Consider the following 25,525-nt stretch of genomic DNA (forward strand, 5'->3'; position numbering starts at 1 on the left):
AACCCTATCTTACAACTCCCTTTCCATCCCCGTTGTCCTCCTCACCTCCTCATTTCTCACTCTATCCAGCCTAGTAACCCCTATCATACTTCTCAGACACCTCATCTCAAACACATTCAAACTCCTCCTCTCCTATGTTCCATGTTTCTGCCCTATACAGTCCTGGTGGCACAATAGCTCATTTATACAATCTTCTCTAAGCATCCATTCCCAAATGTTTATTTCTCATTACACTTTTTAATCCCCCAAAGCATTTACTTGCTTCTCTCAATCTACATTCTACCTCCACCTCCACTCCATTTCCTGCCACATTTGCACCCAAGTATCTAAAACTATCCACTTCCTCCAGTCTCTCTTCCTTAATACTCACTTCCAGGTCTGCTGCCACTTTCTCCCCTTGTACATCTCATCACCCTGGTTTTACTCACATTTATCTTAACTTCCTTCTTTTGCACACCTTTCCAAACTCTGTCACTAACTTCCCCAATCCCTGCTCTGATCCTGCTACAACTGCAGTGTCATCAGCAAACAACAAATGGTTTATCTCCCATTTTTCTCCATTTTCTTTAACTATCTCTAATCCCCGACCCACTATCCTTGCATTTACCTCTCGCACCACCCCATCCATGTCTAAACTGAACAGCAAAGGCCATGTAACACATCCCTTATGAAGGCCCACCTTTACCTCAAACCACTCACTCTCTCTGTTTCTATTCCCAACAGCACAAGCAATAATACTTTTGTAAAAACATGACTGCTTGTAACAGCTTTCCTTCTATCCCATATATCTGTAGTACCTCCCACAGTGCCTTCCTATCTACTGTCATAAGCCTTTTCCAGATTCATAAAAGCCCAAAAAAATCCTTACCTTTTCCTATAGCTTTCTCAAATATCTGTCTTGCCACAAAAATCTGATCTACGCAATCCCTACCTGTCCTAAACCCACACAGACCTCACCAATTATTCCCTCTGTTCCTCTCCAAATCCTCTCAATCAAGACCCTCCCTAAAGCCTTCCCAACCACACTTAACAAGCTGATCCCTCTGAAAGTACACACACGTCCCCTTTTGCCTTGTAAAATGGAACTATACAGGCACTCCTTCAGTCCTCCGGCACTCTGCCCTCTCACCAGTTGGTCCACCATCACTGTACCTCCTTTTTTCAGATATTCTGACATGCCTATCATCACCTTAACAATCCTTTACTTCATCTTTCCATATTTCTCCTCCATTTTCCTCATTAATCACAGTAATTTTCTTAGCACTTCCCACTGCAACTACCTTTCCCTCTCTCACATTTAGCAACTCCCTAAAATACTCTGCCCACTTTCTTCTTACTGCTGTCTCTGCCATTATCATCTCTCCATCTGAGCCTTTTACCTTTTCTTTTCTACTTGATTTGCCTCCTCTTCCTCTTAATTTCTTTCCAGAACATTTACTTCTTTCAAAAATTTCCGTCATATTCTTACCTCATTTCACATCTGCTCTCCTCTTTGCCTCTTTTATCTTATGTTTTACTTCTCTTTTCTTTTCTTTGTACCTTTCATATGATTCCCTCGTCCTATTTTGTAACTAATATGTGAAAGCTTGCTTTTTCTCTTCTACAACCTTCTTTGCTTCCTCATCCCACCACTCACTACTCTTCCTTCTATTTCCTCCTGTCCTCCTTGTTCCACACACCATCTTTATACACCTTGTAACTCCCTCCTTGAACCATCCCCATTCCTCCTCCACACCTAGTTCTACTCTATCCTTCACTCCATCCTACTCCTCTCTCAGCTTCTTTTTGTACTCCTCCTTTTCTCTCTCATTTAAGCAGATCACTCTAATCATCTCCCTACCTTATGTATTTTTCCTCTTTCTCCATCTATCCCCCACTCTCAATTTATGTTCCACCTAAAAATGATCTGATATTCCCCCACTCTCTCCCCTTAGAACATGTACATCCTACTATACTCCTGGTTACCACTATATAGTTCATTAACACTACTACCCTTCCATCCACCACCCTTTCCCATGTGCAGGTCCCTGACAAGGGTGTGTGTGTGTGTGTGTGGGGGGGGCAATACCCCCGGGGTGGCACGTTTTAGGGAAAAGAAGGTAAAGCAAATTCCCCCTAATGTAGTTTTCATGCATGATTTATTAATCATGAGTTGTGTGTATAAATGTTGTTTTGTGGATGAAAGTTACTTGTGAATCGTCCTAGTGACCATCAGATGTGGAAGGTGGTGCTAGTGGTGGTGTGTGGGGGGGTGCGTCACTTTTCGTCTCGCCATAGGGCGGCACTTACCCATGTCGGGGCCCTGCCCACATGTACTTATGCTCGACTTTCTTTCTAAACATTGTACTTGCTATCAACTCTCTAGTTACATCTCCAACTCTCTACAATTTTTCCCTGGAACTCCACACTTCCCAACCATCCCAGCTATTGATTCATTTCCTACCCTAGCATTAAGGTCTCCCAATACCACTACATTGATATTTCTCCCTAATCCCCCTATGCACTCATTTAAATCCATCCAAAATTTATTGAAGACCATAAAAGTAGCATTCCACTACTTGGACAATGTTGTGATTAAGAATATTATAAAAATTCTAAATGGGCCTAGACTGAGGGTGTGGCTAATAAAAAAAAATATGACATATTGTTCTACACCATCAATCACACTGACACAAGACAATACCATATCCCTTCCTACCTCAATGTGGGTGTAGATAGATTGATCTTAACACACCCCTACATTTTTGGGATTGGATCAGTATCTATTGTCAATATTTCTAACTGCCATGAATTGAAAACTAATTTCTTTGCAGTTACCAAATTAAAATGCCAAACTTGATGTTAATCTGCTTACTTGTCAACGTCATTTATGTTTAGAAGAACAAAAACAGCCCAGTGCCAGACACCAGCTGTCTCTAGATATGCTGCCATGGCTAAATGGAGACTCGAAGATTGTACGTCTGATAGATGGTGGTAGCCCAAGCTTTCCAAAACACGCCATAACAACCAGCTGTAACATGTCCAAACAACAAATGTAAAGACTAAAATACTAGATGGGACAAAAAATTAAATATATTTTGAATCAGGTACCAACTATGGTAAAAATTTACATAAAAATCTTATCACTCAAGATGTACAAGCAATTCATTTGTATTCATCTCTACATTTGCAGGACATTCTCACTTTCTGACCTTGTGCAAATATTAAGGGGATCTGGTGATGCGGTGGCAGGGTTAAGGAGAACCTCTAAACGATGGGTTGGGTCCGTAAACAGCTTCAACAGATGGTAGCAAACATCGTAACTCACTGGAAATGACAAATTTTAAAATAATACAGGCCCTATAAAGGCTGTTTTATATATCATATCTATCTATACCACCAAAGGCCTCTTCCCCCTTATAAGAGAGGTAACACCCACTCCTACTCACTACCTGTTGTTTCCCTCTCTTCTAAGCTCCTTGTAAATGAAGGGCCACCCCTGCTTCCTGCCCACTACCGAGGTCTGATGCAATGCAGCCAAAAACAATACATCTACAGCAGGGCCACTTCATTTAGATGGCGACCCTCCCTTCTTGTCCCCTCATGCAGTAAATAGAAGATGGGGAGAAATATCCACACACAACCCTTCTTCACTCATCACTATCCTTTGCCTTCTCCCCTCCCTGCTCAAGACATTCCTCTCTTGCTCAAAGCCTCTTTCACCAAAAGCAAATTTCCTTTTATGAGGGTGTGGGTGTGGTGGCTGATTCAAAGCACATATCCATATCATATGCAATTAGAACCTATTTTAGTGCCCTTCCTATCTTGATACCTGTCCCATGTCACATTGCTTGGGTCAAAGGCAATGCAGTGAAGCAAAGGTCTTCCACAACAAGACAGTTGTCTGGAGCTGGTTTTCAATAAACACTTCATTATATGGTAATCCACCTTCCTCATCCCTTCAAAAACTCACCATTAGTTTCCTCTGGTGGCAACAGTCCACTCAAGTACGATGGCAATGGTTTTTCGCAATATTCAATTTCTGAGTCAACTAAACCACATGCCTTCTCATACTCTGTTAAGGCTTCTTTCACAGTACAGGTGGCTGGGCATTTGTACCTACAAATCACAATCAGTAACTTTAGAGAATCAAATAGCAAACAATTCTATATTTTCTTATCACAAGAAGGCTGAATATCTAAATCACAGCAGTAAATTTAAAAACAGTGTATCTTCTGGCACTGTGTACATACAAGTAAACAATGTGGATCACAGTCTTACCAAAGATGCAATGCAAAGGCCCTTTTCCAGTCCAGACCAGTGCAAGTGTTCACAAGCCCATTGGAGGCCTGGTGGGTGGGCAGGCCAGCCAGGAGGGCATAAATAGCTAACCTGGACCGAGACATGAAGGCATCAGTGCCACCTTCAGCCCAGTTGGCCAACTGACCTTCCAACAACATCCGTGCAGCCTCCTGCCCTCCATAGGCTTGGGATAACAGTAGAGCCAGGTTGTGATCTCCTGTTCATCCAGTGAGCAAATTAGGTTACTCAGGTTCCTTTATTAAAGCATTCATGTCAATAATAGTATGCTAACCACATTCTTACATATAAACAACTTGGGTACAAACCTTTGCTCTGTGCAAGCATGCAGGCAGGGGCAATCTCACGTGCAGTGAGATACGAAAACACAGCTTCCAAATACGATTCTGGTTCTTGACTTTCCCGACTTTTTGCATTTATTACCTCTAACAATACTGTGGAGCTACTCACTTCCTCCAGCCATTGACTTACAGCTTCCACTCTTGCTCTGCATAATGCATAATCACTTTCTCCATCTGTGACCAAAGGAATAAAAAATAAATATATATATATACATACATATACCAACGGCTTTTTCCCCCTTGCACAGGGGGTAGCAAAAAAGAAAAAGGCATAGAAATCACTCCCACCCATTTCATTTCCCATATATTCCACTCCCCTCCACCCTCCTATCTTGGCAATTCCTGGATGACGGGTCATCTCTGCATCCTGTCCACTGCCCTGGGTCAGAAGCAGTGTCGCAAGACACAGCACATCCACAGCAAGGCTGCTTCATAAATTCAGCAACCCCCCTCTCCGTCCCCTCATGCAGAAAAGGAGAAGACAGGGAGAAATCCCTTCGGGCTGCGTCATATTTTTTCTCATACATACTTCCTCTCCCCCCATCCCACACCCACTCCCCCTCATGCATCACAGCCTCATCTATACACAACCCTTCTCCATTCACCCCTATCTTCTGTCCTCTCCCGTCCTTCCTCACATTATCACATTTTAGGGAGTTGCTAAATGTGAAGGAGGATAGGAAAGAAAAGGTAGTTGCAGTGGAGAGTGCTAAAAAAATGACCGTGATGAGTGAAGAAAATGGAGGAGAAATAATAAGAGATGAAGTGAAGGCAGTTAAGATGATGAGAGCAGGTAAGGCACCTGGATTGGTTGGATGTCATGCAGAATGTCTGAAAAAAGGGGATACAATGATGGTGGACTGGAGGAGAGCCTATATAGTTCCACTTTACAAGGGAAAAGGGGACATGTGAGAGTGTAGTAGTTTCAGAGGGATCAGCTTGATAAGTGTAGTTGGGAAGGCTTCTGGGGGGGGGGAGGAGGAAGAGGAGGAGGAGATGAAGAGAAGAAGAAGAAGAAGAAGAAGAAGAAGAAGAAGAAGAAGAAGAAGAAGAAGAAGAAGAAGAAGAAGAAGAAGAAGAAGAAGAAGAAGAAGAAGAAGAAGAAGAAGAAGAAGAAGAAGAAGAAGAAGAAGAAGAAGAAGAAGAAGAAGAAGAAGAAGAAGAAGAAGAAGAAGAAGAAGAAGAAGAAGAAGAAGAAGAAGAAGAAGAAGAAGAAGAAGAAGAAGAAGAAGAAGAAGAAGAAGAAATCAGATCTATGTTCATGTTGTATTGTTAATCCTTAACAAAACCTACCTGCCTCTGGAGAGTAGAAATCCATGTGCCCCCATAGTGCCACACACAAATGCCATATTACCGACTCCTCCGAATTGTGCATCTTGGCTGCATCAGCAAGGGAGTGCACCAATTCCACATCCTTGTTTGGCCGGTACATTGGACAAGTGTCTTGTATTTTTGTACTTAGTTCCAATACGTGCTCAAGACTAATCTTTATTAATTTCTGTAGGTGATGAGCAATGCATTAGTCAACCTATCAGCAAATATTGCATCGAAGAATATAATTAATTTGTTTTTAACTTAAAACATATACATGATGACCTCAATTTATAAGTCAAAGAAAACACCCAAACCAAATCACCCACTTACACCACTCCTTCAATTTCTGTCCCTTGGGGATGAAGGGTCATTTGCCCACCACAATGCAGCAAGGCATACCTCATCTAATGCAGGGCATGAAAACCAAAGCTGGTTTACTTCCTACCACCTCACCATATGATGAGCCTCACAACTAATTGTATATTCATAATATATTTGGGAACATCCCTTTGGCCCAGATCATAAAAAAATTCCTACCTCCCACACACACTCTTCCCTGGTCTTATTACTACATGGATCTTAGGTTCTTTTCACCTTTATTCCCAAACTTGAACACAATGAATAATATACATGAAAACACCATCTGAGGATGAAGCCTTTACCAAATGCACAACATTCTGCTTCCAGTTTTTTGAAGTACCTCAAAAAGCTCAAAGTGAAATGTCTATATCTATATATCAAGGTTTTTCCCCCCCCTTATAAGGGAGGTAGCCAAGTCAAAGACACACACCCATTCCTTTCCCATCCACCACCCTTGCTTCCCTCTCATCTTTGCTCCTCATGGATGAAGGGTCATCCCTGTTTCCTGCCCACTGCTCAGGTCAGAAGCAAAGCAGCAAGACATGGCACATCCACAGCAAGGCTGTTTCACTTACACAGTGACTTCCACCCTCTCTCTGTCCCCTCAAGCAGAAAATAAGCGAAGATGGGGAGAAATAATCCACAAATAATCTGAGTGAAATGTATGATCAATAAAGGCTCATTATCAAATGGTGTTTTCTCTCCAAAAACTATTGGTAGTTACCATCTTTAAACATTTAAGAACAAACTACAGTACTTACATCTAATGTCTTCATTTTTGGGTCAACCAAGTGGATATGTTCCATGCACAAGGAATACCTACAAAAAATGTATATATACGAGTTAATGAGGATATTACATGATAGAATATAATATGATTCTAGTGGGCAGTGTTATATATTATATATCTAAACATCTATTATTAACAAAATGAACTGGCTGAGCTTGATATAGGAATATCATGACCTCTTTTTCTCTATCACACTCATCCTTCCCTTCTTCCTGTTTAAACCATATGAAGACCACCACATCACTTTCCCAGCAATCCTGCCAGCTCATCTGATACTGACAGAACAGGTCATTGCCTTACATTAAAATTTCCATTCATGTGCTGGTTGGGATAACGGGAGAATGATTTCACCAATCTAAGCAGTGATTATAATAAACTTTCCTTTTTTTTTCTATATGTATTCATTCCTACTAATGTATAGGAGTAAAGCCTGGGTTATGAAAGAAATTTTGTGTGGTGGCAGTAGAAACAAGATGATGGGGGTATGTAAATGGGTTAGGATACAGATGGGATTGGGAGAACGTATAAAGCAAGCTAACCAGAGGTGGTTTGGTCATACAAGAATGGGTAAAAGTAGATTTTTTCAAAGAATTTGTGCACTTGGTGGTGTCAGGCATGACAGCATGGACGAAAGGGCCAAATGGAAGGATTGAAGTTGTTGTTGTCATTCCTTTGACTGGCTGAGCAGCCCCATCTCCCTGAGGAACACCACGGCTGGAAAGGGGTTTTCCCACAAATCCTTTATAGTGTACAGTATATTGTGTTGTTGGTGTGCATGATCGTGTACAATGCAGTCTTCCATAATGTGTTGTAGTATGGGGTAAAGTGTTGCATCCCAGACAGTTATCTGTGACGTGGTCATCCATCCTCTTCCAGTAGCTTAGAAGGGCTTGATGATGGCCACATCACAGTCTGGCCAGGTGGACTCTGTCCTTTTGGTGCAGAGAGGATTAAAAGGGATGGATTTCAGGGGTCCAGTATGTAACAATGTATTGTCTTTCAGTTAGTTGAAGGAGTGATTGTAAGGGCTCTTGGTCAGGATGTCAAATAAGCAGAAATAGGTATGGTCAACACAGAAAGAGTTGAAGAAAAATAAAAGCAAATCTGATGTCATGCTGAAAAAGGGGTACAACTGGGATGTACTTAGAATCTTGCTAGAGAAGCAAGTGTATACATGCTTGGAAGAGTGAAAGGGGTTGGACCAAGGGCATAGTTAATCAAATTCCATGATACAAAATACTCTGTAAGGAGCACAGGGTGGGAGAAAGAAAGGAAGAAAACGGGAGGAGGAGGAGGAGGAGGAGGAGGAGGAGGAGGAGGAGGAGGAGGAGGAGGAAAGAATTACACACATCTATACTTACCTGGCTTTGTCTTTGGATGTTGCTGGGGCTGGAGCTGATAAAGATAGTTCAGAGAATACAAAAGATGCAGCTGGCTTTTCAGCTGGAACCTCTGGTGCAGCTTCCATTTCTTCTTCCTCTTCATCCTCTTTGAGATTGACTTCGAGGGAAATTTTTGAGTCGAGAGCCATCCCGGCATGAACCAAAGTCCAGCCAGGCCCCCAACCCACCCTGAAAGATCTACCCATGAATGCTGAGGCATCTATGAACAAGTTTTCTTTGCCTGCTATTAGAGAAGATTCCAACGGAAGGATTTCTGTACTATGTTTGGGAGGAGCTTGACCGCATTCTTCTGAAGATAAATCTTGGCCCCTCAGGATCTTGTAGTCTGATCGTGGTTCTCTTAGAGTTGACAGAAATGAAGATTCTAGTCCTGTGCCTATAAAAGAGAAGGACTTCATTTAAACAGTCGTATTCCGATTAATAAATTCTAGCCTCCCACACCCTTCCTGCTAACTTTTCCTCATTCATTCTTTCTATATACCCAAAGTATTCTTTGATCAACCCTTCTTGCAAGCTCTTTCCATCCCCACTCTCCACCTCACCTTGTTTCTCACTTTATTTATCCTAGTATTACCATTTTGTTGCCCCAAATCTCTTTTGCAGGAGACCCTCAGCACCCTGGTCACTAGGAACTGCCACCAGATTGACACACAAGTCACTCAAAGAAGAAATATTGTGTTGATGTCTGGGCATAAAGTGCACCAGCGCAAAATGAGATGCTCTGTGTTTTCTGTGTGATGGTTACATCTGGGATTGTATGCTTCTGTGGCCAGGCCTATTATACATTGGTCCTCTTTTAGTGCTGGATAGTGACCTAAATGTAGTTGTGCAACTGTAGTTCTTGCTTCTCAAGTAGAATTCTTATGTAAGGCAAATGTCTGGAGGGTTTTAATGGAGTTTAATGGTCTGTTCTGAAGTGCTTGTTTAGTAATCTGTATGTGTGTGTGTGTGTGTGTGTGTGTATATATATATATATGTGGAAGGGTGGTGAGATAAACACCGAGTAATGTTGGAGTGTAAGTTTACTGACGTTTCGTCCTTAACCCCTTCCATACGGTACCGCACACGTAGGCGTCATGGGGAGCGAGTGTATTCGCGAGGCTGCCATATCGGCGTCTTGATTATATTTATTGTAGTCGCCCCTCCATAATGACATTCTTTCTAATTCTTTTGTAATCGCATTTTCTATAGTTATCAAAATTCACGGGTGAAGAGAGAACGATCGATATAAGCGGTGACTATATTTTATGATGCGAGTATTATTACGACACGTCGTACGGCTGGCATTGGCTGCTGCCACCGAGATCTAAGTCCATGACACCTACGTGTGCGGCACCGTATGGAAGGGGTTAACAGGACTTCTTCAGAAGAAGTCCTGTTAAGGACGAAACGTCAGTAAACTTACACTCAAACATTACTTGGTGGTTATCTCACCACCCTTCCACTCATTCTGTCGTCCTTCTGTCCAATATATATATATATATATATATATATATATATATATATATATATATATATATATATATATATATATATATATATATATATATATATATACATACACACACACACACACCAAGGGCTTTTTTCCCTTTACAAGGGAGGTAGCCAAAGTCAAAGGCATAAATCCACTCCCATCCATTTCATTCCCACATACTCCACTCCCATTCACCACCTCTCCATCCCTCTTTTCTCGGCTCCTCCTAGATGACGGGTCATCCCTGAATCTTGCCCATTGCCCTGGGTCAGAAGCAATGTAGCATGACACAGCACATCCAAAGCAAGGTTGCTTCATTTAACCAGCGATGCCTCTCTCCGTCTCCCCATGCAGAAAAAGAGAAGACTGGGAGAAATCCCTTCAGGCTGTGTCAAAATATCATTCACACACACTCACCCCCATCCATCCATACAAAACCTCCCTCCACCCACTCTTATCTTCTGTCTTTTCCCTTCCTTCTTCAACAGACATTCTCCTCTTTCCCAATGCCCCTTTTACCCCATCCATCCATCTCATCTTTGGTCACCCCCTGACGTTCACTCCCTCCACCTTCCACACCCTTTTACTAATTATTCTTCACTCATTCTTTCCATGTGTCCAAACCTTCCCAATACTCTTTCATCAAGATTATCTCCTAACTCCCTTTTCACCCCTGCTCACCACCTCATTTCTCATTCTATCCAGTCTAGTAACCCCTAACATACTTTTCAGGCATTTCATCTCTAACACATTTAAACTCTTCCTCTTTTATGTTCCATGTTTCTGCACCATACAATGCTGTTGTCACAATCACCCTTTAATACAATCTCTTCTTAGCATCCATTCCCAAATGTCTATTTCTTAAATCTGTATGTGAATGTATTTTTGTACTGAGGTGTTGAGTGATGCATGTGGAAGGTTGTTGGTGATATCTGTTTAGTATGTTGCCATTCATTTGTTTGTACTTGCGAGATGAGATGGTGCTTATGTTTACGTGGTCTTACATCAAACTATGTATCTATTATTCACTGGGGAGGATTTTGGTTTCTGACTGCAGTTGTTCTATTGGGGTGATTTTGGTATGTCCTGTTATTACTTTCAGTACATTGTTTTATTTCACTTGTAGGGTGTCTATATTTTTCTTAGTAGCTAGGAACCAAGCTGTGAAGGCATGAGTGCAATTCTCCAAACATTTTTGTACACTGTGATTAGGGTTTCTTTCAGTTGACCAAATCCCATGGTTGCTAAGACAGGAGGGATGATGAACGAATATAGATGGGTGTGGAATGGGCGTTGGGTATTTGCTCCAACATGGACACTCACCTTGTTGGGAGAAGATACTTTTGATATAGATATAATAGAGAAACTCATTTGACACAAACTCAACTTACTCTTTTTTTCTGGTGATTCTGGTGACAACGCTGACTCAGGCTGCAAGATGACTAATGGTTTAGCCATACTCTTGTCCAATGGAGCTGGACTATGGATGTGGGAAAAAGAACTATCTCCAGGAATCCCTGTCTGGCTAATGCTAAAGTCACTTGAGAGCATAAGTCGTTTGGCTGAAACTACATGAACAATAAATAAGTACATACATACATATACCAAGGCTTTTTCCCCCTTACAAGGAGGGTAGCCAAAAAGAAAAAGGCATAAAATCATTCCCACCCATTCCATCCCTGAATACACTCCACACCCCTCCACCCTCCCTCTTATCTTAGCACCTCCTGAATGACGGGTCATCCCTGCACCTTGTCCACTGCCCTGGGTCAGAAGCAGTGTCGCAAGACACAGCTCATCCACAGCAAGGCCGCTTCATTAAATCGGCGACCCCCCCCCCCTCCGTCCCCCCATTGCATAAAATGAGAGGACAGGGAGAAATCCCTTCGGGCTGCGTCAAATTTTGCTCACACATACTACCTCACCTCCCATCCACCCGTCCATTCCACCTCATGCAATCACATCATCATCCATATACAACCATTCTCCATTCACCCGTCTTCTGTCCTCTCCCGTCCTTCCTCAACAGACATTCCCCTCTAAGTAAATAAGTACACCTATTTAAAAAAAAAATCTGCAAAAACATACCATAATTCCCTGACATTATCCACTGGCTAATCTTCTACACTAGAATTTACCTCCCCTGAACACAAGATTCATACTCCCCATGAGATTCTCCTATAGATGGAAAAAAAACTTGTTTTATATGAGCTTTTTTTTTTAAATCTCGTCCAAATTTGTTCAGATATTAAATATTTTGTATATAAAAACAGGTGCAAGTATGTTATTCATCCCTCCACATATGTGCATCTATCTTATTCAAAGAGGCATTAGACAGAGTATAAAAATAAACAAGTAATTGACCATATAAAGATGTCAGATGCTGCAAGCCTGCAACATGTGTAGATACTGTATATGGGCCAGTATGGCTATTGGCTGGCTACCTTACAAAATTTACCTTTTATCTTAGCATACCCTTCAAAGATTAAACACTCCAATTTCCCATAATGACCCTGGACGTTGCCTAAACACAGATCCGCCATTAACATAGTAATGGTATCAAGGCGGAGTACAAGACGTTTTTTTTATGTTACATGTACAGTTGCCCCACTTAGTTTTGGCACAGTTTTAAAAATGTTTCAGACAAGAATAGCAACTCGCCCAGTATTCCTTTTTATTACATTTTCGTGTCTGTTCATTTACACTTTTTTTTCGCTAAATAGTAACTACCCAAAAAAAAAACGTGATAAACAGCGAAATACCACATTTTTCTTGAACTAATGAATTTGACAAGTAATATGATTAATATACGTTGCAGAGGAGAAAGAGAATGCAGGAATCCGTTCACGTAGTAGTTGATGGTAGACTAACAACCAGCTTCAAGCTGTGAGTGGTGTTGAGTACAGTGACAAACTAACCAAAACTAACTCTTATACTTATAAGTTATGTTATAACCCTATTATTAAATAAATTATTTTCATTTATTTATTCAGCAGAGGGCTTGTGATCCAATTATGTTATGTATGATTGTAGGTTAAAGTTAAGGGATAGCGAGCAAAAAGTCAGGTAGAAATTAAGCTCTGAGCCTTGATGGGTGGCGGGGAGTACAACAGTTTCCCCCCATTACTATGTTAACCCCTTTTCCACTGTCCAAGTGGTGGATCTGTGTTTAGGCAACGTCCAGGGTCATTATGGGAAATTGGAGTGTTTAATCTTTGAAGGGTATGCTAAGATAAAAGGTAAATTTTGTAAGGTAGCCAGCCAATAGCCATACTGGCCCATAGTATCTACACATGTTGCAGGCTTGCAGCATCTGACATCTTTATATGGTCAATTACTTGTTTATTTTTATACTCTGTCTAATGCCTTTTTGAACAAGACAGATGCACATATGTGAAGGGATGAATAACATAATTGCATGAAAATAATTGATTTACTGCACTCAACACCACTCACAGCTTGAAGCTGGTTGTTAGTCTACCATCAACCACTACGTGAACGGATTCCTGCATTCTCTCTCTCTCCTCTGCAACGTATATTAATCGTATTACTTGTCAAATAAGAGTGATTGATGTCATTAGTGTGTCAAGAAAAATGTGCCGTCTGCTACACCATTTCGAGTATTTCGCTGTTTGTCACATTTTTTAAGGTAGTTACTATTTAGCAAAAAAAAAAAAAAAAAAAAAAAAAAAAAAAAATATATATATATATAAAGCATGTAAATGAACAGACACGAAAATGTAATAAAAGAGAATATCGGGCAAGTTGCTATTCTTGTCCGAAACATTTCTAAAACTATGCCAAAACTAAGTGGGGCAACTGTACATTGTAAAATAAATAAAACACGTCAAAACATGAAACCACAAAAAATGGAAGTGTCCTAACACCATAGAAAACCTTAAGTGAGGGGTATACCGATTTATTTGATGTAACAGAAAAATTATTGTGATATGGTTATTTTCCTTGCCGAGTTATTTTAAAACAAAACATATAAAAAAACGAAAATATCCATGTTTTTATGGTCAAGGCAAAAAAAAAAAAAAAAATTAGTTGCATCTCTACATTCTCCACACACTCCAATTGGCTCATCGCAAAACTTTTATCTCTCCTCTTCGCTTTTCTCACTACCAAAAAAAATACATACACTAAAATTAAACATCAATGCCATCAGATCCTAGCAGCAGATATAAAATAAATAAAATAACTACAACAATTGCACACAAAGCAAACATCCACAAAGATATTCTGGGAATGCATCCCTGATATCCAATTTTTGTTTGAAAAGTTTGTTTTTGTACTACAATTGCTTAAAGTAATACCTTTGGGAATTGGAGGAGATTCCAGATCGCTCTGTTGATCAGCATCTGTCTCCATGAAGAACTGAGACTTAATAAGTTGAACCTTGCGAGGTACAATGGCTTTGGAGACGGCCATGCGCTCTGAGCTTGGGGACAATACACTCAGAGCAGCAGACTCTTCTGAAAGGGTAGTGAGAATGATTTTGTGATACTTGCCAGACTGTGTTACTTATTACTAGATTCATAACATGGAAAATGAAAGGAGAGGGAAAAAAATATGAAATATATACACACCAAAGGCCTTTTCCCTGTTACTGGGTAGCAGTGAAAGCATACACTCACAGTTAACAAATAAAAACCATTCAACCATTCCTACCAACTCGGTGTCTTCAGGGATGATCTATCACCAGCAAATCACAAAAAATAAACAAGCAAATAAATAATTAAATAAATAAACAGACTTGTACATACAACCAAGGGCTTTTCCCCATTATATGGGAGGTAGCCAAAGTCAAAAGGCATAATTCCACTCCCATCCATTCCACCCCATTCACCATCCCTCACTCCCTCTCATCTTGGCTCTTCCAAGAACATCCACAGCAAGGCCACTTCATTTAATCAGTGACCCCCCACCCCCTCTCTCTGTCCCCTTGTGCAGTAAAATTGAAGACAGGGAGAAATCCCTTCTGACTCAAAATATCATTCACACATAACCACTTCCTAACCCACACCCCCTATCCCCCTACCCACTCCCTCCTTCACGTTTATCAACTCCCTAAATCATTCTACCCATCTTCCTCTTAGTGCCTTCTCTTTCATTATCATCTCTCCATCTGCACCTTTTACCTTTTCTTCTCTACTTGATTCGCCTCCTCTTCCTCTTAATTTCTTTCCAAAACATCTTTTTATTACTTATATATATATATATAATGACTGTCCCTTTCCCTTAAATTCCAAGTCTGTTTAAACAGTGCTATGGGCAAAAAAGCTCCTTCACACCTTTTTGCATTCATCCCCTGATACTTGTTTCTTATAGTGCTTTTGTCTTTCTAATACCCACACATAAGCCACTGTGTTTCCTTTATTTTCACTTGACTTGATAATTCACCTCCACTCCTCCATAAAAAAGGTGAAAAATTAAAAGTGCCAGATTTACTGAACAACTATTTTACACTAAACCACCATATACTTGATCATCAATGCATAATATCAGGTCATCATTGACAACATACATAAAAACAAAAATATGAGGTTGAACTTACCTGGTTCTATAGCAATATCAATATCCAGCATATCCTCTGCCATCATACTTGTCCCATCAAGGAAAACCTTGTGAAATTCAAATGTAGATCATTAACTCCTCTCAGGTTATACCTTGGCCATACAATACTACGTGTTCTCCAGATCAGTTTATTTCAAGTGTAACATTACTATATTAATGATCATTTTATATGTATGAAAGTAAACATTCTTGCTTAATACTTCAGAAACACACACCTGTTTGGGTGTCACAGAAGTAAAAGCAGGAGAAGCCACAAGCGGTGGAAGAGGCATGTGAGGAGGTGGGGAGACAAGTGCTGTGGCTGGGGGTCCTGTGATGCGGATGGTTGTGGCTGCTGGGAGCTGAGTAGAATGTACGGAGACTTTTGCTGCCACGGGTGGGACAGGTGGGCGTGTACTTGCTGGTGGGGGCTGCATTACACTGGCATCTTCTTCATCTTCCCCAAGTCCATACTTAGAGAAATGTTTCACCTGAAAACATGTCAAAAGGCAAAACATTACATACATACATATACCAAGGCTCTTTCCCCCTTACTAGGGAGGTAGCAAAAAAGGAAAAGGCATAAAATCATTCCCACCCATTCCATCCCTGAAAACACTCCACACCCCTCCACCCTCCCTCCCATCTTAGCACCTCCTAGATGACGGGTCATCCCTGCACCTTGTCCACTGCCCTGGGTCAGAAGCAGTGTCAAAAGACACAGCACATCCACAGCAAGGCCGCTTCATTAAATTGGCGACCTCCCCTCTCTGTCCCCCCATATAAAGGAGAAGATGGGGGAAATCCCTTCGGGCTGCATCAAAATTTTGCTCACACACACCTCATGCATCACAACATCTTCCATATACAACAATTCTCCATTCACCCGTCTTCTGTCCTCTCCCGTCCTTCCTCAACAGACATTCCCCTCTTCCCCAAAGCCCCCTTCACCCCATCCATCCATCTCATCCTAGGACGTCCCCTCATGTTCACTCCCTCCACATACCTCCTTTACTAGTCTTTCTTCACTCATTCTTTCCGTGTCCAAACCATCCTAATACTCTTTCATCAACCCTATCTCCCAACTCCCTTTCCACCCGTTCTCCTCCTCATTTCTCACTCTATCTAGCCTAGTAACCCCCATCATACTTCTCAGACACTTCATCTCAAACACATTCAAGCTCCTTCTCACTTATGTTCCATGTTTCTGCTCCATACAGTGCTGTTGGCACAATCACTCCTTCATACAGTCTCCTCTTAGCATCCATTCCCAAATTTCTATTCCTCATTACACTTTTTAATCCACCAAGGCATTTACTCGCTTCTCTCAATCTACATTCTAACTCCACCTTTTCCTGCCACATTTGCACCCAAGTATCTAAAACTATCCACTTCCTCCAGTTGCTCTCCCTTAATGCTCACTTCCAGATTACTGCCACTTTCACCCCTTGTACATCTCATCACCTTACTTTTACCCACATTTATCTTCAGCTTTCTTCTATCACACTCTCCCAAACTCTGTCACCAACTTCCTCAATCCCTACTCCAATCCTGCCACTAGCGCAGTGTTGTCCGCAAACAACAGCTGGCTCACCTCCCACTTCTCTCCATTTTCTTTAACCATCTCCAATCCCCGACCCACTACCCTAGCATTTACCTCTCGCACTACCCCATCCATGTATAAGTTGAGCAGCCAGGGTGACATAACGCATCCTTGACGAAGTCCCACCTTTACCTCAAACCACTCACTCTCTCCATTTCTAATCCTGACACAAGCTCTACTACTCTCATAAAAACTCTTGACAGCTCCCAGAAGCTTTCCTCCTATCCCGTATATCCGCATAACCTCCCACAGTGCCTTTCTGTCTACCCTGTCGTAAGCCTTTTCCAGATCCATAAAGGCCCAAAAAACATCCTTCCTCTTTCCTATAGCTTTCTCACATATCTGTCTTACCACAAAGATCTGATCTACACAACCTCTACCTGTCCTAAATCCACACTGTTCCTCACCAATTACTCTCTCTGTTCCTCTCCTAATACTCTCAATCAAGATCCTCCCATAAGCCTTCCCAACTACACTTAACAAGCTAATCCCTCTGAAACTACTACATTCACACTTGTCCCCCTTTCCCTTGTAAAGTGGAACTATACAAACACTCCTCCAGTCCTCCGGCACTCTACCTTCTCTCCAGCAAACATTAAATAACCTCAGCAACCAATCCACCATCACTGTACCTCTTTTTTTAAGACATTCTGCATGGCATCCATCCAGACCAGGTGCCTTACCTGCTTTCATCATCTTAAGGGCTTAAATTACATGAATAATTTTATGATGCAGTCAGTCTGTTGCATCAGGTCTCTTGCATGACATGTGTTTACATGTTAGGCTTTTATAGTACATACATACATATACCAAGGTTTTTTCTCCCTTAAAAGGGAGGTACTAAGATTAGAGGGAGGGTGGAGGGGTGTGGAGTGTATTCAGGGATGGAATGGGTGGGAATGATTTTATGTCTTTTCCTTTTTGGCTACCTCCCTTGTAAGGGGGAAAAAGCCTTGGTATATGTATGTACAAGGGAGGTAGCCAAAAAGGAAAAGGCATAAAATCATTCCCACCCATTCCACCGCTGAATATACTCCACCCTCCCTCTTATCTTAGCACCTCCCAGATGACGGGTCATCCCTGCACCTTGTCCACTGCCCTGGGTCAGAAGCAGTGTCACAAGACACAGCACATCCACAGCAAGGCTGCTTCATTAAATCGGCAACCCCCCCTCTCTGTCCCCCCATGTATAAAAGGAGAAGACGGGGAGAAATCCCTTCAGGCTGCATCAAAATTTTGCTCACACATACTACCTCACCCCCCATTCCACCTCATGCATTACATCAACCACATACAACCATTCTCCATTCACCCGTCTTCTGTCCTCTCCCGTCCTTCCTCAACTGACATTCCCCTCTTCCCCAAAGCCCCCTTTACCCCATCCATCCACCTCATCCTAGGACGTTCCCTCATGTTCACTCCCTCCACAAGGCTTTTATAGTAAGGGAGATAAGTGGGTTTTATGTGTTTAAGGGTGACATATCCTTCTTATTTTAGCTCCTCATGGATGGTCATCCCTGTCTCCTGCCCACTGTCTGGGTCAGAAGCAATGCAGCAAGACCAGTACATCCATAGCAGGTTCACTTCACTTACATGAAGCTATATATATATATATATATATATACACACACATATACAAATATGGCAATACTTTCTCCTACACCCCTTATCAGTAAATAGAAGACAAAGAGAAAACCCTTTGGGGCATGCCAGTTTATTATCCATTTACAAGCACTCCATTCACACCTATCTCCTGTCCTCTCCATCCCCTAGTCAACACATTCCATTTTTATCCGAGCCAATCCATCCCATTTTCAGTCTTCCCTTCAAGTTCATTCCATCCACCTATGCCTTCCTCATTCTTTATGCAAGTCTTTCTTAATTTTTTCATATGCCCAAACCATACCAGTATTTCTGGTTCAACCCTACATGCCAGCTCAATTTCCACCACTCCTCTCCACCTCACCTCTTCTTTTCTTACTGTACCCATCTTTGTAACTCCAACCATACTTCTCAAAAACATTTAACCACTTCAGTACAACTCAAATTCTTTTGTGCAGCATTACCTGCCATATGTAATTTGCATCACACTACTTGCATTATAAAATATAAAGTCACTGATTTATTACTCATTCTCTTTTACTCCGAGTAATAGTAAACACAGAAAACATGATCAAACCAGTTCACAGAATCTGGGGTAACTTGTGTACAAATACAAAAAAATATATATAATCAAGACACTGACGCTAGCATCCTTGTGTAACCACTCACAACTTATGACACCTATATAAGTATCATCGTACCAAAGTGGTTAAACATCTTTCTGCCTCCCTTACATTCCAACTCTCTGCTTCACAGTGTCATAGGCAGAATCACATCTTAGAGTCTTCTCTTTGTATCATCTCTAGATACCTATTCCCTATGACACTTTACATTACTCCAGAACATTTACTTGCTTCCCTCACTACTGTTCCTCCACTCCCTGCAACATGCAACTCTAAATACTTACAATAGAGGTAGCCAATTCAAAATGCATGTACCCACTTTGCTCTCACTCCCATCCATCACCTTTCCTCCCTCTCATCTTAGCTCCTTGTGGACAAAGGGTCATCCCTGTGTCCTGCCCACTGCCCTAAATCAGAAGCATTGTAGCAAGACACAGTACATCCACAGCAAGGCTGCTTCACTTAATTGATGACCTCCACTCTGTCCCCTTATGCAGAAAAAGAGAACTCAGGAAAAAATCCATTTAGGCTGTGTCAAAATATCATTGACACAACCACTACTTACCCCACCATCCCCTGCCCCCTTGCTTCTTTGCATCACAGTATCATCCATACACAGCCATTCTCCACTCACCCTGCCTTGCCTTCTCCCTTCCTTGCTCAACATGCATTCCCCTCTTTCTCAATGCCCCTTTCACCCCATTCATCCATTTTGTCCTCTGTCATCCCTTCAGGTTCACTCCACCCACCTCTGCCTTCCATACCTCTTTGATTAATCCACCCTATCAGCCTTCATTTCCATCCCCCGTTTCCTCTTAGTTTTTCACTCCATCCAACCTTGCAACCCCTACCATACGTCTGACATTTCATCTCGAACACATTTAACCACTTGAATACAATAATGCCTACACTGGTGTCATGAGGCGCGAGTAAGTATACGAAGATGAGATAAGCCAGTTGTTGTTTGCTGACAACACTGTGCTTGTAGCAGGATCAGACGAGGGATAAAGTTTGGGAAGGTGTGCAAAGAAGTCTTTTTCCCCCTTACATAGGAGGTAGCCAAAATACAATGGAATAGAAACCAGTCCCACCTATTGCATCCCCTACATACTCCACTTCCCCACCCTCCATATCTTGGCACCTCCTGGGTCAGAAGCAGTATTGCAAGACACAGCACATCCACAGCAAGGCCACTTCATTGATAAATTGGTGACCCCCTCTCTCTGTCCCCTCATGCTGAAAAGAAGATGGGGAGAAATCCCTGCCCTGCAGTGGAGGTGGTGTTTTGCTGCATTACTTTTAACCCAGGCAGTAAACAGGGCCTCCATCCACAAGGACCTACAATATTTTTAAAATGGAACAAATGGGTGTTGGATGGGTGCATGCCTAGGCTAACTCCTTTATAAAGGGGAAGAAAGGCCTTTTGGTGCACAGAGATGCATGTCCATGTAAACCAAGACATTATTCTCAACATTTAATTAATCAAATACATACAACATTTCCGTAATTTGCCATGCTGCTGGTCTTTTTATTTATTTTTTCATTACAAGAGATATGCTGTGTTACAATACAGAGGGAAATATATGTACAACTTTGTAATGTCACAGTGCATAAAAAGAGATGGGCAAGAAATCCCTTCGGGCTGCATCAATTATTATTTACATATACTCCCTTAATCCCCATCCCCTTTCCATGCATCACAGCAACATCCTTACACATTCTCCATTGAGTATATAATCCTTACCAGATCATGGCATTATCTTTTTAGTGTAGCTGCCACAAGACTATTACATCCAGCTACACATTACCCCTTTGTTACTAAGAGTATACAGGGTCTAACATATAAATCCGTACAACTTCTTATCACATGTTTTAAGATTAATATCTCGGGTTATAATAAACAGAGAGTTATGAAATTTTCAGTATATTTAGAAAAGGCAATAAGAACAATGATTTCATTCAATGTAACCACCTTCAGCTGTTATGACGCTTTCAACGCGTTTACGAAACTTGGATACAGCGTTGATGATCTCAGACTTTGATAATGAACCCACAGCCTTCTTGATGTCTGTCTTCAGGGTTGTTATACTTCTGTGTGGCTTGTCACATGCCTTGGCCTCAATTCGCGCCCAAAAATAATAATCTAAAGGGTTTAGGTCTGGCGAATTTGAGGGCCACAAATCTTTGTTCCAGAACTGCACATTTGACCCTTCGAGAAGGTTGGTGGTCCTCTTCGCTGTGTGGGCTGGAGCCGAGTCTTGTTGGAAGACAAACTGGTTGCCACTAGCCTTATCTTTCATCCAGGGTATTATTTTCTCTTCTAGAACTTTGCAATAGACAACGGCATTGACTTTCTCCTTGTTGTTGAAGAAGTGAGTGAAGACGTCCCCCTCAGTTGACACCACACAGAGCACCATGACACTTGCTGGTTTCTTCGTCGTTGTCTTGTGTTGAACCTCTGAGGATGAGGAGGTTATCCAGCGATCATTCCGCTTATTGAAAGTCGCATCAACCGTGAAAATCTTCTCGTCGGAAAAAAACTTGATGACTGAGCCATTCGACTTCATCCAGTTCAACAGCTTTTGGCACCTGGTCAAGCGGATTTCTTTCATTTTTCGTGTCAAAAGATGTCTTTTTCCTTGTGAGAATGAGGTTAATCCCAATTTCTTTAATGCTATGTGAATTGTCATTGTGCTGACACCTCTCTTCTTTGAGACCAGCTAAAAAGCGAGGTGTTAGAATTCTGCCCCTTCTGGGCTTGTGAGCAGCTCGTTGGTCTTCGCCGGTCTCATCAAAACGTTTACAAACATCGTAAACAGTTTGTCTGGAGTATTTTAGCATCCTTATTATGGCGCTAGGAGTGTGACCCGCGCGACGAAGTTCGCATATGGCTGAACGTTTGGCTTGTTCAATTGCTTAATGTTTATTGCACCGGTGCTAGTATACAACTGGCTAAATTATTAGACAAATGGAAGTATCTGGAAACAATCAGAATTGCCATATGTTACTTTTTAAGTGCTTAAAACCTCTTCAAAGTTTGTACGGATAAATCTGTTAGACCCTGTACTCTCAGCTGATGTGACTGTTTAATGATGTGAACTCCCCCTCATCAGGAGGCTAGGATGGTGGCCCTTACAAAGGACTTTGCATTGTAGCCCTCCCCCCCCGCTATCAAGAGGCTAGGATGGTGCCCCTTACAGAGGACTTTGTAGCATGGAATTTAATGAACCATGCCCTTGGTCCAACTCAATGGTAGCAGGGTTTGAATTGCTGTTACCTCAACTGCTGCAGGCAGTGACACTCTTAACCTGCTTGGCCAGCGAGCATACTAACTCCCAAGTTAAGTGTGGATAATAAATAATCAGATTAACTACCATATATTTCTGACTATTCTAAACTTATTTTGTTGTCAGTCCTTCCTATTGGCTACATGGCAGATCAGAATTCATTTTCTTCTCATGCATGGAGGGACATCCTGGTTATACTATGCCATCTTTTGACTGCTCTCTAGAAATTATTTACCTTAAAGACCCATGATCCTGTGTCTGGGCGGTACTCCACAAAACTGGAGTCCATCTTGATACATTGTCTTTCAAGATGGTCTGTCCAGCCCATGGCCTCTAGCCGCTCTTCTTGCTTCACAACATGACGTGTAGTTTTGTCTACTGGCCATACACAGTCCAGGGTTACCTGAAAGTGGAATATATACTTAGTAAATATATATTCACATAAGAAATACTGAATAAAGCTCATTTATATATTTTGTAGTTTTTCTCATACCAAGCCACTTTGTTTTGTAGGAAAGGAGGGGAAAAACAGAGTAGTGACAGGGGAAGAGGGAGAGAGAGGAGGGGAAGAGGTGGGGATATGGAAAGAGAAAGACATAATGAGGGTGAGAAGTAGGGAGGGAATGAGGAAGGGAAGGAAGGAAGGGAAGGAAGGGAAAGGAGGAAAGGAAGGGAGGTAATGTTTGTGTATTTACCTAGTTGTATTATATGGGAAGAGAACTATGCTTGTAGTAACCCATCTTTGTATCTTTCAGCATCTAGTTTGTTTTTAAATTCTTGTATTGTTTTTGCATACACCAATTTGTTCCAGATATCTACCACTCTGTGTGGGAAACTATTCTTTTTCAGATCTCTTCTATAACTATCCTTTTTGAGTTTCTTTTCATGTCCTCTAGTTTTTCTCTCATCCCACTTTAACAAATCATCTCTGTTGACTACTTCCATCCCTTTCAGAATTCTGTAAATGGTCAGTAGATCTCCTCTTTCTCTTCTTTGTTTCAGGGTTGGTAGTTCCAGATTGGACTTTGTATGTCAATTTGGAGAGTGTTGGTGCCATCTTTGTTGTTGCCCTTTAAACTCTTTCTACATACATACATATACCAAGGCTTTTTCCCCCTTTCAAGGGAGGTAGCCAAAAAGGGAAAGGCATAAAAACACTCCCACCCATTTCATCCCTAAATATACTCCACACCCCTCCCACCCTTCCTCTCATCTGAGCACCTCCTGGATGACGGGTCATCCCTGCACCCTGCCCACCGCCCTGGGTCAGAAGCAGTGTCGCAAGACACAGTACATCCACAGCAAGGCCGCTTCATTTAATCGGCGACCCCCCCTCTCCGTCCCCCTTTGCAAAAATTTACTCACACATACTACCCCACCCCCCACCCCCCCGCCCATTCCTCCTCATGCAGTCACAACATCATCCATATACAACCATTCTCCACTCACCTCTGTCTTCCGTCCTCTCCCTTCCTTCCTCAACAGACATTCCCCTCTTCCCCAAAGCCCCCTTCACCCCATCCATCCACCTCATCCTAGGACGTCCCCTCATGTTCACTCCCTCCACATCTGCCTTCCATACCTCCTTTACTAGTCTTTCTTCACTCATTCTTTCCATGTGTCCAAACCATCCTAATATTCTTTCATCAACCCTCGCTCCCAAATCCTTTTTCACCCCTGTTCTCCTCCTCACCTCCTCATTTCTCACTCTATCTAGCCTAGTAACCCCCACCATACTTCTCAGACACCTCATCTCAAACACATTCAAACTCCTTCTCTCTTCTTCTCTTATGTTCCACGTTTCTGCCCCATACAGTGCTGTTGGCACAATCACTCCTTCATACAGTCTCCTCTTCGCATCCATTCCCAAATGTCTATTTCTCATTACACTCTTTAAACCACCAAGGCATTTACTCGCTTCTCTCAATCTACATTCTACCTCCACCTTCACTCCACCTTTTCCTGCTACACTTGCACCCAAGTATCTAAAACTTTCCACTTCCTCCAGTCGCTCTCCCTTAATGTTCACTTCCAGTCTACTGCCACTTTCACCCCTTGTACATCTCATCACCTTACTTTTACCCACATTTATCTTTAGCTTTCTTCTATCACATACTCTCCCAAACTCTGCCACCAGCTTCCTCAATCCCTCCTCTGACCCTGCCACAAGCGCAGTGTCGTCCGCAAACAACAGCTGGCTCACCTCCCACTTTTCTCCATTTTCTTTAACCATCTCCAATCCCTGACTCACTACCCTAGCATTCACCTCTCGCACCACCCCATCCATGTATAAGTTGAACAGCCAGGGCGACATAACGCATCCTTGACGAAGTCCCACCTTTACTTCAAACCACTCACTCTCTCCATTTCCAATCCTAACACATGCTCTACTACTCACATAAAAACTCTTGACAGCTCCCAAAAGCTTTCCTCCAATCCCATAAATCTGCATAACCTCCCACAGTGCCTTTCTGTCTACCCTATCATAAGCCTTTTCCAGATCCATAAAAGCCCAAAAACATCCTTCCCCTTTCCTATAGCTTTCTCACATATCTGTCTTACCACAAAGATCTGATCTACACAACCTCTACCCGTCCTAAATCCACACTGTTCCTCACCAATTACTCCTTCTGTTCCTCTCCTAATCCTCTCAATTAAGATTCTCCCATAAGCCTTCCCTACTACACTCAACAGGCTAATCCCTCTGAAATTACTACATTCACACTTGTCCCCTTTTCCCTTGTAAAGAGGAACTATACAGGCACTACTCCAGTCCTCCGGTACTCTACCCTCTCTCCAGCAAACATTAAATAATCTCACCAACCAGTCCACCATCACTGAACCTCCCTTTTTCAGACATTCTGCAT

General features: G+C 42.0%; 1 protein-coding gene across 4 annotated transcripts in view; it reads right to left on the minus strand.

The window, feature by feature from the left end:
• Nup98-96 (nuclear pore complex protein Nup98-96) overlaps positions 1 to 25,525 on the minus strand; it is a 57,870-nt gene that overhangs the window by 7,914 nt on the left and 24,431 nt on the right. For all 4 annotated transcript variants that reach the window (XM_076212133.1, XM_076212134.1, XM_076212135.1 and 1 more), the window contains exons 14-26: positions 22,894 to 23,061; positions 15,780 to 16,034; positions 15,545 to 15,611; positions 14,304 to 14,462; positions 11,376 to 11,552; positions 8,466 to 8,883; positions 7,076 to 7,133; positions 5,934 to 6,138; positions 4,608 to 4,814; positions 4,261 to 4,498; positions 3,953 to 4,098; positions 3,192 to 3,306; positions 2,855 to 3,010 (exon numbers count right to left, since the gene is read on the minus strand). In XM_076212133.1, coding sequence (XP_076068248.1) covers positions 2,855 to 3,010; positions 3,192 to 3,306; positions 3,953 to 4,098; positions 4,261 to 4,498; positions 4,608 to 4,814; positions 5,934 to 6,138; positions 7,076 to 7,133; positions 8,466 to 8,883; positions 11,376 to 11,552; positions 14,304 to 14,462; positions 15,545 to 15,611; positions 15,780 to 16,034; positions 22,894 to 23,061 — 2,369 coding nt within the window. The remainder of the gene's footprint in view (positions 1 to 2,854; positions 3,011 to 3,191; positions 3,307 to 3,952; positions 4,099 to 4,260; positions 4,499 to 4,607; positions 4,815 to 5,933; positions 6,139 to 7,075; positions 7,134 to 8,465; positions 8,884 to 11,375; positions 11,553 to 14,303; positions 14,463 to 15,544; positions 15,612 to 15,779; positions 16,035 to 22,893; positions 23,062 to 25,525) is intronic.

This window comes from Oratosquilla oratoria, chromosome 29 (assembly GCF_046742065.1).
Source record: "Oratosquilla oratoria isolate Oo_2021 chromosome 29, ASM4674206v1, whole genome shotgun sequence".
NCBI lineage: Eukaryota > Metazoa > Arthropoda > Malacostraca > Stomatopoda > Squillidae > Oratosquilla > Oratosquilla oratoria.